The sequence below is a fragment of the Typopeltis vanoorti genome, chromosome 10, assembly GCF_054136105.1.
Source record: "Typopeltis vanoorti isolate ZY-2024b chromosome 10, IOZ_Tvanoo_1.0, whole genome shotgun sequence".
In the NCBI taxonomy this organism is placed as follows: Eukaryota; Metazoa; Arthropoda; class Arachnida; order Uropygi; family Thelyphonidae; genus Typopeltis; species Typopeltis vanoorti.
In genome coordinates, this window is record NC_143558.1 from 26,999,880 (window position 1) to 27,013,117 (window position 13,238).

At 34.7% G+C, this 13,238-nt stretch overlaps 1 protein-coding gene across 1 annotated transcript in view; it reads left to right on the forward strand.

The window, feature by feature from the left end:
* The first annotated feature begins 3,328 nt into the window (after positions 1-3,328).
* Positions 3,329-13,238, forward strand: part of LOC150102262 (globin C, coelomic-like) — a 30,525-nt gene continuing 20,615 nt past the window's right edge. The window contains exons 1-2 of the mRNA XM_090399542.1: positions 3,329-3,402; positions 11,500-11,725. Of these exons, the coding sequence (XP_090255668.1) occupies positions 3,329-3,402; positions 11,500-11,725 (300 nt within the window). The remainder of the gene's footprint in view (positions 3,403-11,499; positions 11,726-13,238) is intronic.

Here is a 13,238-nt window from a genome sequence, read left to right on the forward strand (position 1 = left end):
AATTAGTCTAGGCAGTATGAGACTATCTTCACACCAATTTTAACTTATGGATCTGAGAACTGGGGTAGAAATAAAACAGTTAAGTACAGACTGCAGACCACAGATCCAAGTTCTGAGGGAAAAAGGGATGGAAGAATCATATTAAAAAATACGATATTAGACCAGAACTTGACATTGTTAGTATTCACTGAGCACAGCTAATCTTAGGTGGGAGGGTCACATAAACAGGTTTGGTAACCTGTTTATGTGACCATCCCACATATGACAAAAGAAAGGTTACCAAAACAGGTATTTGATGAGAACTAGATGAATTGATACAATTAGAAGTCTCTTAGGGGATCGAAATATTAGATATCACAATATTGCAATCCCACAGATAACAGACTAATTTAGATGATTATTGTCTCTAAGAATTTAATAATAATATAAACTTTGTGTAATACTATCAAAGTATTCTCCACACCTTTTGAGAGCACACATCATGATTTTAAAGACGATATGATTGTGATGATGTATGGACAAACCAAAATCTCTGTATACCTTTGCATATGATCATTTTATTAAACGGATTGCTGTTTGTTATTTGGAATTACGATCGAAACAGTTAAGGCTATGAGGCCATTATATTATGTTTGTTAATCGCGTGTGTTCGTCGGACCAGTTGGTCTAAACTGTGGTATGAAACCTGCTAACTCACCTTCAGATGAAAAGTCCTTATGAAGTTGTTCACATCTAAATCGATTCGAACCCAGATATTCCAACTATTAGTAGACGTAAGAACAGAGAATTATCGACATTTAAATTTGATTGTTTGTGAACGTAGTGTAATCTATACAGACCTCTTCAAAAATTTCAAGAAAATGAACACATTTTAGAGCATTCGGTTCATTTTCCTTCTGCCTAAGATAATAATTGGTAACTCTTTTAAGTTTCTATATAAATCAAAGGATTCGTTGAGAGTATAGGATATTTAAAATTATCAACTGGACACGTCCGCTCTATGGAAGGAAAAACAGAAGAGGACAAAAGGCTAAGTGAAGAGGAATCATTGTTAGAACAATAGAGAAAATAGACTTATAGAATGATGGTAAAAATTGTAGAGAATGAAACTGAGAACAGACAGCTGCTAAAAACACAGCAAAATTTGCAAAAAAAATATGCAATACTGTAAAATTTCTGAATAAAAGTCTTTATAAGAACTAGCTTAAAGGGGCGAAGAAAGAATTCTTTTCAACTTCCCCGTTATCTGTAGAGGACAGTGTAGAGATCAGGTGTTATTGAGCTATTAAAGCTCTGATGATGGCAGGAGGGTAACAGCAATAGCTGAGTCTCAGTTAGAACTTCATTGGCTACAGCAATGCCATCCATTACCCTCCAAGGTTATTATTAATCACCGCATCTTACGATTGATTAACCTCTGATCCTGAATGCTCATGAATATATATTCATGAGCATTTAGGAGCAGAGGATTGATGATTAATAATCGTGACTAACTCTCACAAAAATGGTGACTTAATTTAAAACTTTCCTGGATGTTCATTATTTTCATAATGGTTGAATAGAAAAGGGCCATTTATAGCTTTTAGCATATATGTATGCTTAACATAATAATTTTGTGAGTTCAACGTATTTCATCATTGGCCTGTGGAGTAAGATAGGCTGAGATTCAGCAGATAGTAGGAGAGGAAATAAAGATAGAGTGCATAGTAGTAGAGTAGATAAAAGAGGCCTCAGTTGACCTGTTTTAGCTGTTTGCCCCCCAGGGGTGATTCTAAAACGGTCGTTGATTTTTGACATGAGAAAAAGGAAAAATCCTGAAAAGGAAAATAGGTAACAAACAAAAAATAAACATAAAATCTGGGAGAGAATAGAAAGGTAAACTTAGAGGTGGGGGGAAGGATCTGGCCCGAGTGATGCAGCTCACAAGGAGCTGCACCGCCTCGATGTAAGCCTTCGCAGCTCGGGTTCTATCAGACCAACCCTGACCTCTGTGAACTGTATAGAGAGAATAGTGTTTAGCCAAAAAGGTTATTCGTTGTTGAGCTTCACAATCTCCGAGATCAAATGCTCTTTCCGACCTTTTGTTATTCCGACGAGAGTGTCGTACAGCGCCATTTTTTCTTCCTTTTTTAGGTCTAAGAAACCATATAGCTGTTCCGGAGTGAGCTTGGTGATGTCTTTAATGAGGAGATCTCCCCATTCGAACATTAAGACTTTATGATTTGTCTTTGCTGAGATGAGGAGCAAAGGTTCTCCTAGATTTTCTATTGCTGTCTGGAGTTTTTGTGAAGTTTCAGGATCTCCGAAGAAGGCATTCATCATTGCTTCCCCCGCTTTTCCGGCGAGAATGTCTTCGTCGTGTAATTTGTCCATAACTACTTTTTTGTTACGGAAGGTTTCTTCTGTCTCTGACTCTTCTGATGGAATTATATTAGCTGGTTTCTGTTTCTTAGTTTCTTCTTTTTCTGGGCTCATTGGTCGTTTTGTTATATTGTTGCTAGCTTCCATCTTTTCTACTTCTGTGTCATCACTCTTATCTTCTGCAGTTTGCATGTTGGGATTTTTCTTTGGGTTATGCTTCTTCTTCATGTTTTTTCTTCCTGCTGAATTTTGCGTGGCGGCATCTTCAGTTTCTAAAGGTGGGGATTGAAGAACAGGGAAGTCTTTTTGAAAGCCTAGAAGACTTCCCTGTTCTTCCCAGAAAAAGCCCAGAAAAAGTCTCCATGGTTTTAGGCTTCTCTACTGAGGTGACTGTGGCTGGTATAATAGCACCTCCCATCCTTTCTGCATGCGTTCTTGATGGGCAGGTGTACACTTTGTGTTCCTTGGATCCGCATTTGAAGCAAGCCATGAGACATTTGTCTAGTGTATGACTTGTTGTTAGACAATTTTTGCATGCCAGTTTGCTCCTAGATGGTCGAAGGATCCACATCGAAAGCATTGTTTCTTTACGCCAGGGTAGTTTACCATTACCCTAGCGGATCCGATGCTGACGAAGTTTTGAACCGCTGTTTTCATCTCGAGCGAGATGTTTATTTCGCGCGACTTTCATTGAGGGTTATCTGCATCGTTTAGGACTTGTATGATGCGTACCACACCCCAACACTTCATGGATGACTTTTTCGTCACTTTGTATATACTCCAAGGGGAATCTGGGGATTTTAAGCATTTTGATAATGCTCCCCACCATAAATGGAACAATTTCCTTTCCTTACATTGAAAGCCTTCGAGTAATTTGTCTCTAGTTTCGGCGCTCCTGGCTACGACTTGGTATCTGCCACCACCAAAGGGAGTGAATCCATAAATCTGGTCCGCACCGACGCTATCAATGAGGGCTTTAGCCAAAGGTCGGCGTCAGAATCGATGCCGAGAGTCAACGTTCGCGGCAAAACATTGGCCATGGTTGGTAAGGGAGGGCCTAAGCTAATCCGACCACTACCAAGTGTTTATTATTGCCCCAGTCAGGAGTTTACTCTATCTGCACTGGTCTGTTAATATCGCGGTGAAATCCGTGTTCGATGTTAACTTCGTAGCACAGATACTACAATTTGCTCTTATCAGATATTAAGCTGATAAGAACCCTGGAAGTACTAAAAAGTACTTCAATCCTATCATAGTCCTTATAAGGACTGGCTTAAAGGGGCGAAGCAAGAATGCTTTTCATCTTCCCCGTTATCTGTAGAGGACAGTGTAGGGATAAGGTGTTATTGAGCTATTAAAGCTCTGATCATGGCAGGAGGGTAACAGCAATAGCCGAGCCTCAGTTAAAACTTCATTAACTACAGCATTGCCATCCATTACCCTCCAAGGGTATTGGATTTTCACCTGTTCGATCCTATCATAGTATATATATATATATATATATATTACTTAATAAAAAGGTGTTTTCCATTATTATTCATATATTTAAAAAAGGTTTAAACTATTTTAAAGATTTTAGAAATAAAGAAACTTGCATTTTAAATACAAAAGTTTTTCAAATAACTTTTTCATAATTATTTAATCTAAGAATGAGTTCAGTGCGCATAGGCACCTATCCCAGAGACAAGATAAAAATAAAGACAGTTCAGTTAGACGTTGATTTCATTTTGTAATGTTACTCACATCTTATCGGTAATTTGAAATCAGAATTTATTGTGTTAATAATAAATTGATGATTAATAATCTGACTCGCATAATCGTGACTAACTCTCACAAAAATGGTGACTTAATTTAAAACTTTCCTGGATGTTCATTACTTTCATGATGGTTGAATAGAAAAGGGCCATTTATAGCTTTCGCCTTACATTTACACCAAAATTTTTTTTTCTATAGAGATATAAAGATAAAGAAAAAAATGCGCATGCGCAATGTTGACAACTTTCGACCAAATCATAAAATAAAATATACTAGGTGTATGTTTGGTCCAACCGATATATAAAAATATATTATATATTGGTTTTTATTATATTATTTATGTTATTATTATATTATATTATATATTTTATTTATTATTTTAATAAATTATAGATTTTATTATTTTTATTACATATTGTTTAGACCAAATAAATCCCTTGTATTTTCTTTATATGTATGTATTAAAAGTTACTGATAAGTAATCCTGAGCTGTGCAATCGAGGTGCTTGGTGAGACATCTGGAAAGATTAGAGAGCAGAAGGAGGGTTAGTGGTGGAATACTAATGTACAAGTGGCAGTGACAGCTAAGAGGAAGGCAAAGCAGAAGTGGGATGAGTCAAGAGTGGAAGAGGACAGAAAGGTGTACAGAGAGAGAAAGCAAGAAGCCAAGAGAGTTGTGGCACAGGCGAAGGCCATGGCATATCAAGATCTGTATGATCAATTAGAAACAAAGGAAGGATAGAGAAAAATTTACCAACTAGCGAAATGTAGAAATAAAGCAGCAAAGGACATCTTATGTGTGAGGCAGATCAAAGACGCTAAAGGAAGAGTATTATGGAGGGATAAGAAACAGATGGAGAATATACTTTGAGGGACTTTTGAATGAGAAAAATGCAAGGATTCACAGAGAAGATGGGCAGCCTTCTGAGGGGATGGTGCAGAACATCAGTAGAGTGGAAGTGACGGAGGCCATGAAGAGGATGAGGAATGGAAAATCGGTGGGCCCCGACAGGATTCCAGTGGAGGCATGGAAGGCACTGGGGGAAGAGGGAATTGACCTGCTGTGGGACCTGTTCATGAAAGTTTGCCAACAGGAAAATATACCCGAGGAATGGAGGGAGAGAATTCTTGTCCCCATCTACAAGGGTAAAGGGGATGCACAAGACTGTAAAAATTACAGAGGAATAAAGTTGATGTCCCACACAATGAAAATTGTGTGGGACATCAACTTTATGAAAATCCTAGAAAGGGTTCTTTATGGAAGATTGAGGAAGGAGGTGGAGATTGCAAAGGAACAATTTGGCTTCATGCCTGGTAGATCAACAACAGATGGTATCTTTGGGTTACGGCAGATGATCGAAAAGTTTCGAGAGAAAGAACGGGAGCTACATCTGGCATTTATTGATCTGAGAAAGCATACGATAGAGTACCAAGGCAAGAAGTCTGGAGGTGTCTGAGGGAGAAGAAGGTTCCGGAGAAATATGTCAGGTTGGTGCGGGAGATGTACAGAAATGTGAAGACAAGCGTTCCGACCTGTCTGGGACAGACAGAAAGTTTTCAAGTAACGGTTGGCTTGCATCAAGGGTCAGCATTAAGTCCGTTTCTGTTTAACATTGTGATGGAGGTGGTGACGGAGGAGGTGAGAGAAGATGCGCCTTGGACAATGTTGTATGCAGATGACATCTTGCTGTGTGCAGATTCAAGAGAAGAAGCGGGAACTAAACTGGAAAGATGGAGAAAAGTACTGGAAGAGAGAGGTATGAGACTGAGCAGAAGTAAGACAGAGTATATGTGTTGTACAGTGGGCGGCGGCCAGGAGACAGATCTGGAGCTGGAAGGAAATGTCATCAGGAAAGTGAGGGACTTTAGATATTTAGGTTCAACAGTGGAAGAAGATGGAGGGATGAGAAGGAAGTGGGATGCAGGATAGAAGCGGGATGCAGGATAGAAGCGGGTTGGAGGAACTGGAGGGAGATGAGTGGAGTGTTATGCGATAAGAGGGTGCGAATCAACCTGAAAGGCAAAATCTATAGGACAGTAGTGAGACCAGCTATGACGTATGCTATAGAAACTGTGGCCCTGAGGGAAAATAACATCAGCAGGATGGAAGTAGCAGAGATAAGAATGCTCAGGTAGTTGTGCGGTGTGACCAGAATGGATCGTCTGAGAGATGACTATATAAGGGGAATAGTGAAAATTACGAACTTAGAAGCGAAGATACAGGAGGCAAGGTTGAGATGGTTTGGTCATGTGATGAGGAGGGAGGACGAATATATGGGAAGAAGGGTCACGCAGATGGATTTGCAAGGTTGGAGGAAGCGTGGGCTGCCAAAGAAGAGATGGAGGGAGCTGGTAGAAGAGGACTTGAGGATGAAGAACTTGGATGTGGTCACAGCCTAAGACAGGAGGATGTGGAAGAGACTCATCATCAACAGTGACCCCCACTTAAGTGGGAGAAGTTGCAGAAGAAGAAGAAGAAGAAGGTTAAAAGTTACTGATAGAAAGTTACAGTTACTACAAAAATATTATTTCCCCGAAACTAGGATGAGTTGAGTTACAGAGTGGGTATATATTGAACTACTCCTGGAGGTACGTCAAATTGAAACATTCGAAGAAAGAAATTTACACTTCAGTCCATCATTATCAATATTAGTTACCGCTTTATCTTATTATTTGATTTTGTTATATTTTTCCGATAAATATTCTAATTCAAATGTCAGTGATATTTTGTAAAAAAAAAAAACAACCGGAAGTACATAAATATACTCATTAATGAATATCACGTTTATTAAAACAAACAAATTCAGACTTAAAATAATATTAAAATGCGATCTTTACATTATAAGTTTAGCAAGTTATTTCGTAAAACCTACCTTCCTGTTTTACAGTCTTATGGACAAGCATGGTATGACAGATTACATCGTTATATATACCAGGAGAACTTTACTGCACGAACGAAAAATAAGAAATTCCAAGGCGTTAACAGCAGATGGAGAAAATGTCGGCTGAATGGAAGAAGCGCTATAAACCTCATAAAAATCCTCAAACTTCAAAAACTTCGCTGCGAATCGAGGAACATATCAGTTGGCGGAGAGCTTGGCCAAGGAAATTCAGAAATGTAAATTTAAAAAAAAAATAAAAAAATAGGCAAAAATCAAAAATCGATTTTCACTATTTTCCATGGTACTGATATAGATATGAGTGGCATTGCCGATATCGAATACGTATTTCCATCTGGAATTATCTGAATTAAGGCTAAGTTAATACCTTTCCAACAATATTCCGAAATTTTTAAATTAAATGCTCAATTATCAGTGTAACGTAATGAAAAACAGTATAAATGATATGTGAAAATTAAAAATAAAAGTATTCTACCACAGTTCAAGCATACATTAAAATATATAACATGCAAACGCTGAAATATCCAGGATCAAAACCCTAAAATATGAAGCACAAAAACAATAAAATATGCTGCACTAAAATGCTAAAAATATGGAATGTCAAGCGTTCAAAGCGATACTGAATAATACGTACGTACGCATGCGTCTTGTGTTCTGTCTGCCTTACTGAAAATTGCCGTTAGATGGCGGGCATATAACGAAGGCTGCAGTAAAATTTTTATAATTCGCCATTTTACTAGTCCTCAATCAGTATTTAGAGCTGGAGACAGACTATCATAACCCGTATATGTAATCTTGTAAATAAAATGTCTCTGCCTGATTAAATACGCGATATTTTTATGTGGTTATAGGTGTAACTGTAAGACGGTTCGATTGACTTTCGAATTACTCTAAATAATTACTAATTTATTATTTAGAAGTAATCTGAAATCATTCATAATTAGTTCTAAATAAAATAATATAAATTATATAAAATAAAAATAATTTGTTAAATTTAAGATGGCATAATTGCCTTATTCGTAACGATTTCTGAGCTAATGTCTGCTTAGTGATAATGTTTAATATTTGAAGGCTTTTTTTTTGTTTAATATGCTTTGATTTAAAATAAATGCTAAATTGTGTTTCATTATAAATAAAAAAATAATACATTATATCAATAAAGAAAAATGCACTACTGAAATACCTATATTTCGGTCTAATTTCATTTTATTAAAGTATAGGGGGTTGGCCTGAACAAACTGGGACTGTGAAAGCCAAAATCGAAGTGGTCCTTAGTCCTTTTAGGGCGGGATCTCGCCGATCAGGTCCACCCTAATTAATCTGTTCATGTCTTTTTATTGTTATTATCCTTTTATTAGGTTTTATAGGTTTTTATTCTTCGTAATACTGGTGTTTTAATATCTTTTTATCTGTTTACTCTTGTTAGGTTTTCAGTGTATTTTTTCCTTATTGGGACTTTTTCTTTTAATGAGTGAAAAGTCAGACGAAGCTAAAACTGAAGCCTCTTTCTCTCCTCTAACACTATTCTCTCTTTATAACTTTCTCTCTACTGAATCTCAGCGCCACTTTTATACTCAAAAGGCCAATGATGAGAGACGTGACCTCACCTAATATGTACGTACACATGTAGTCCACATCTATGTATACACATCCAGCATGTGCACCAAAAAACGATAAAATCCGTTCTCTCCTCCCCCTAAATCTCTTCACAGCACTCGGAAAACTGTCAAACAAACAAAAACCATTGTAGGTGTTTATGGCACAATTCACTTCCGAAACATACCCTCAAGGATATGTTTAGGAAGTTTCGAATTAAATTTTCTTAGTTCTGTTTAACTGAATATTTCTTTTAGTACAGGTTTGTACTAACAAAGATTAATTCTTAAATAATAACAACCCATCGAATGATACAGGGAAAAAAAATAGAACATATCTAACTCACTATTTCATTTAAAACACCTAGATGGCGGTCCCTGACGTCATAGTGGGATCCGAACTCGGGTCGCTTTGAGATCAAAGGCACTCTCGACCAATGAAGTCAATTTGAACTTCAGTTTAACGCTTCATTTACAATTTTAAGTTTAATAAGTTTTCTTTTATAAAGCTAATTTAAATCTCGTTTGAAGCATTTTATTCGTAATTGAAAATGGATAAGATTTTTAGACTGTTTTTTCTCATCGTCGGAAGAATATTATTAGTCTGTGTGTAGGTGGGGGGGGGGGAGAAATACTGCATGGTGATTACAGAGATCTGCGCAAAGTAATTATTTCTCTGAGCTGAGTGATTTAGTTCTGCTCTTAGAATCTACGGTCTTCCGGCATTAAAAAGTATCTACGACCTCTTCGGTCTTAAATATTTATGAAATAATTAGGGAGAGTAGTAATTTCTTCTAAATCCCTTTTTTTTTATTTCAAAAATCAACGTGATATCAACCATTTTCTTCAATCAAGTCGTATTTTCTTATTCTCGTCTGCGTTCTTTGACATTTCAGGTAATGCGAGTTCGCAGACGAAGTAGCAGAGAATTTTTTTTTTTTTTTTTTTTGCATGTATTTTTTCCATAGCACGATATTAAGATCCGTTCTTTTACTCTATTATAATATTTACTCAATTACTTCCTACCGCCTTCTTATTACAGATCTTGAAGTTTTTTTTTTTCTTCTTTAAAAGTAGTGTATTTACGTCGCCAGGTATCGTTCAGAGCATTACCAGTTTAGTTATTCTCGTCTGACAACTCCCGAGAGGTGATTATGTTTATTTAGGTTAATAGCGATGTCATTTTTTATTTCTTCGTATAAACAGTTTCCTTCTAAAAGAGCAAATATTTTTTTCTTTATTAAAGCTAAGAAGATGACAGCTACGTAATAATATCCTGCAAATTCAGTAGAAGACAGAGCAGCCAAATACATTAATAAATATAATACGAATACTAACTAAATGACATGAATACTATAATTACCCATTTACAGCGGGAATTTCGATCATATATTTATTTAAAAAAGTAATTTTGTTAGGAATTTACTTTCTGTGTTGTGATTTTCACGTCTTCGTAATATCCACTTTTATATACGATGTCATTAAATTCATTAATGACATCGTATTAATTCTATCTGCTTCGCAAAGTTTATTCCAAAGAAAAACCTATTTACTTTCAAAATATCATTGCCTCACATTACACAGAAATGGGATATCTTCACGTGACTTAATTCCAAAAATGATAGCTCATTTCAGATGACATCAGTGCAAATTCAGCTCCATCTATGAGAATTTAAATGTTTAGAATTTTTTTTTTTCTTTTTTAAGTTAAGGGATATTACATCCCATATTGTTTCGTTTAGTGTTTTGTGTATAGAAAATATTTTAATTTTTCTCCAACTATTTCCAATAAATGGATACAATATTCACTTTACAGAAATGCATCGTTATTTCAAATATTCCTGAATTAGTCTTTTTCTTGTATAGAGTCAATCCACTTTTTTTTTTTTTTCTGATAGTAGTACAGGTGTTATTTTAAAGATATTATTTTGAGGATAACCAGTATTAATAGAGGTGGAAGAGTTTAAACTGTTTCATGAAAAACTTAGAGATAGTTTGATAATTTCATTAATAAAAATGTTTTAAAACATTATTTCAATAAATATTTTAATATTTAAAAGTATACTTACTTTAATTTAAATATTTTCTAAGATAATCATTGATTAAAATGTATATATAAAGATACCCATTTTTTTATTGTATAAGCTGACATAATAATCGATTATTAGGCATTGTTACTTATTTTATTCTATTGTATAAAATATACAATTGTAAATGAAGAAGAAAAGCATTTATACTATAAAGAAAATTTTTGGTGTTTATTAATTAACATAATAAAACATATATCCACATCAGACTTATAATTCAATAATTTAAAATTTATATCTTTCGTGGTCATTTCTATGACACAGCTGCAAGAGAAAGACATTTTAGATTTGATTCTAGTCACTGTGTAAAGGAACTTTTTCTAGTCTTTTCTTTTCATCTAGCTATTGCTTATTTGCATAAAGAGGCTTTACATTCTTTATTCTTATGAAATAAACTTAATTAAATAAAAGCGATGATTTTTCAACTTTCGTTAAAATTATAAACTGGCATGTGCAGCGGACAAATTATTCAGGTAATTCTTCGAAAAGTGAATTTTTTCCGGGGTCCTTTACTACTAGAATAATTTATTAAAATAGCCTTCATCCTTCTTGGAATGTCATAAATTATATATATGGAAGTTATTTAGGAAGAAATTCTGCTGCTTGAAGCGTACAATAATTCAACAGCTGTCCCAATAAACGTGATTATATCGAAAACACACATTTTAGTGCTTTCGCGAAGACAATCCGGTCAATACTTAAGAATTAAACTGAGAAATTATGAGGTGTGATTTCTTTCTTTCTTTTTTTTTTTTTTTTTAAATACTTGAATTTATACGTGTGTGTATTTTTCACTTCTAGCTTGTTCGAAACTCATCCTGATGTGCAAGAGGTCTTCATGCCATTCAAAGGCTTGTCTCAGGAGGAACTTCAATACAGTAAAGAACTCCGCGCGCATGCTCTTCGGGTGATGGGATTTGTACAAAAAGTAGTGGCACGTTTGGAGGAACCTATCAAAATGGACCAACTATTAAAAGAACTCGGACGTAATCACGTGATGTATGGGGCCAAAATTGATTATATCGACGTAAGTATTTTCCTTACAGTGTTTTAATCTAAGATCATATATAATTTTAATGTTTTCACATTAAAAATTACCAAGGTTCAGCTACTCTGGCCTTAATTTAGAATAACACTGAGAATAATATCCCCCCCCCCCACACACACACTCACTGTACTAACGTACTATGGGTTTGCAACCTTCGGTGAGGTGGAGACACATAAAAAAAAAAAAAACTGCAGCTAGTGAAGTAATGTAACAAAGGATATATTTATTCTTTCTTTACACACTTTATTCATATATTTATATATGATAAAGTTTTATTCATATATAATTATTTTTATGTTGTATTAAAGAATAAAAAAGCGACGAAATTTACTTTAATAAGGATCTATTAAAAATAAAATCTGAAGCGTAGATGGCAGACGACATTTATAATACTTTACAGCAGTGGTTCTTAACCTTTTAGTAGTCACGGTCCCCTAAGTATCTTAAAATATTTCTACGGCCCAGTTAGTTTGTAATAATAATAATAATAATAATAATTAAACTTTTTTAAAATAGTGGTTTTATTTTCTAATTATAATGACAAAAAAAATCAGAAAATCAACTTTACTTAAATATTACTATAAAAACTTTACTGTTTTTATATTTAGGAAATCAAATAATGTTCTTTGTTTGCTCATTTCATAAGGATATAAATTTTAAGAAATAACAAATCAGTATTACAGCACTGAAAGTTTCAAAAAGTAATTGCACTCAAGTAGCACTTAACAACATTAAATTCTATGCATTCGTACTAGTATCGTTTAAAACTTCAGAGAATCACTTCTATCACACGTCCAGTAGGCAGATGTAACATCTGCCTACTGGACGTGTGATAGAAGTTATTAATGCCATTTGTTAACTGCCGACTTGCAGTTAATGCTACTGCATCAAACTGCAGAGTTTATTAATACAAAACAATACAAGTCTGAAGCAAAGTAAAATAAGGATAAAAATAATAATTATTTTAAGAGATTTCAAAATTTTAAAACTAGAAACGTTCTATAAATTTTCCGCGGCCTCCTAGGGGGCCGCGGCCGACAGGTTAAGAATCACTGCTTTATTAGAATAAACAACTGCGCAAAATATTTTTCTGTAATTAGTTCTGTTGAGATTTGTTTTATTTTATTTCTTATATTTATAACAATTTAAACTGTTAAAAGAACTTTGCAGGTTTTTAAGGACAATAAATATTTTCAAGTAAATTAATTTCTTTGGTGCAGAAGATTAATCTGCGAAAAAATGAATTACGTCATCGCATGTGACGTCATTGTCGTCTGATATTTTTCCTGTTTGATCGTATGAAATGAAAGCATTAAAACACTATTAGATACATTGCAAAAGTTTTCGTAAATACAGCGGATACTCAAGGAATGTAATTAATTTGTAAGCCATTTTAGAAATTAATATCAGAAAATGCTTATTAGTCTAGAAGAATAAAGCAAGCATATTTGTTTGACTTCCCTTAATGAAAAATCAGTACTTCAGGTTTATG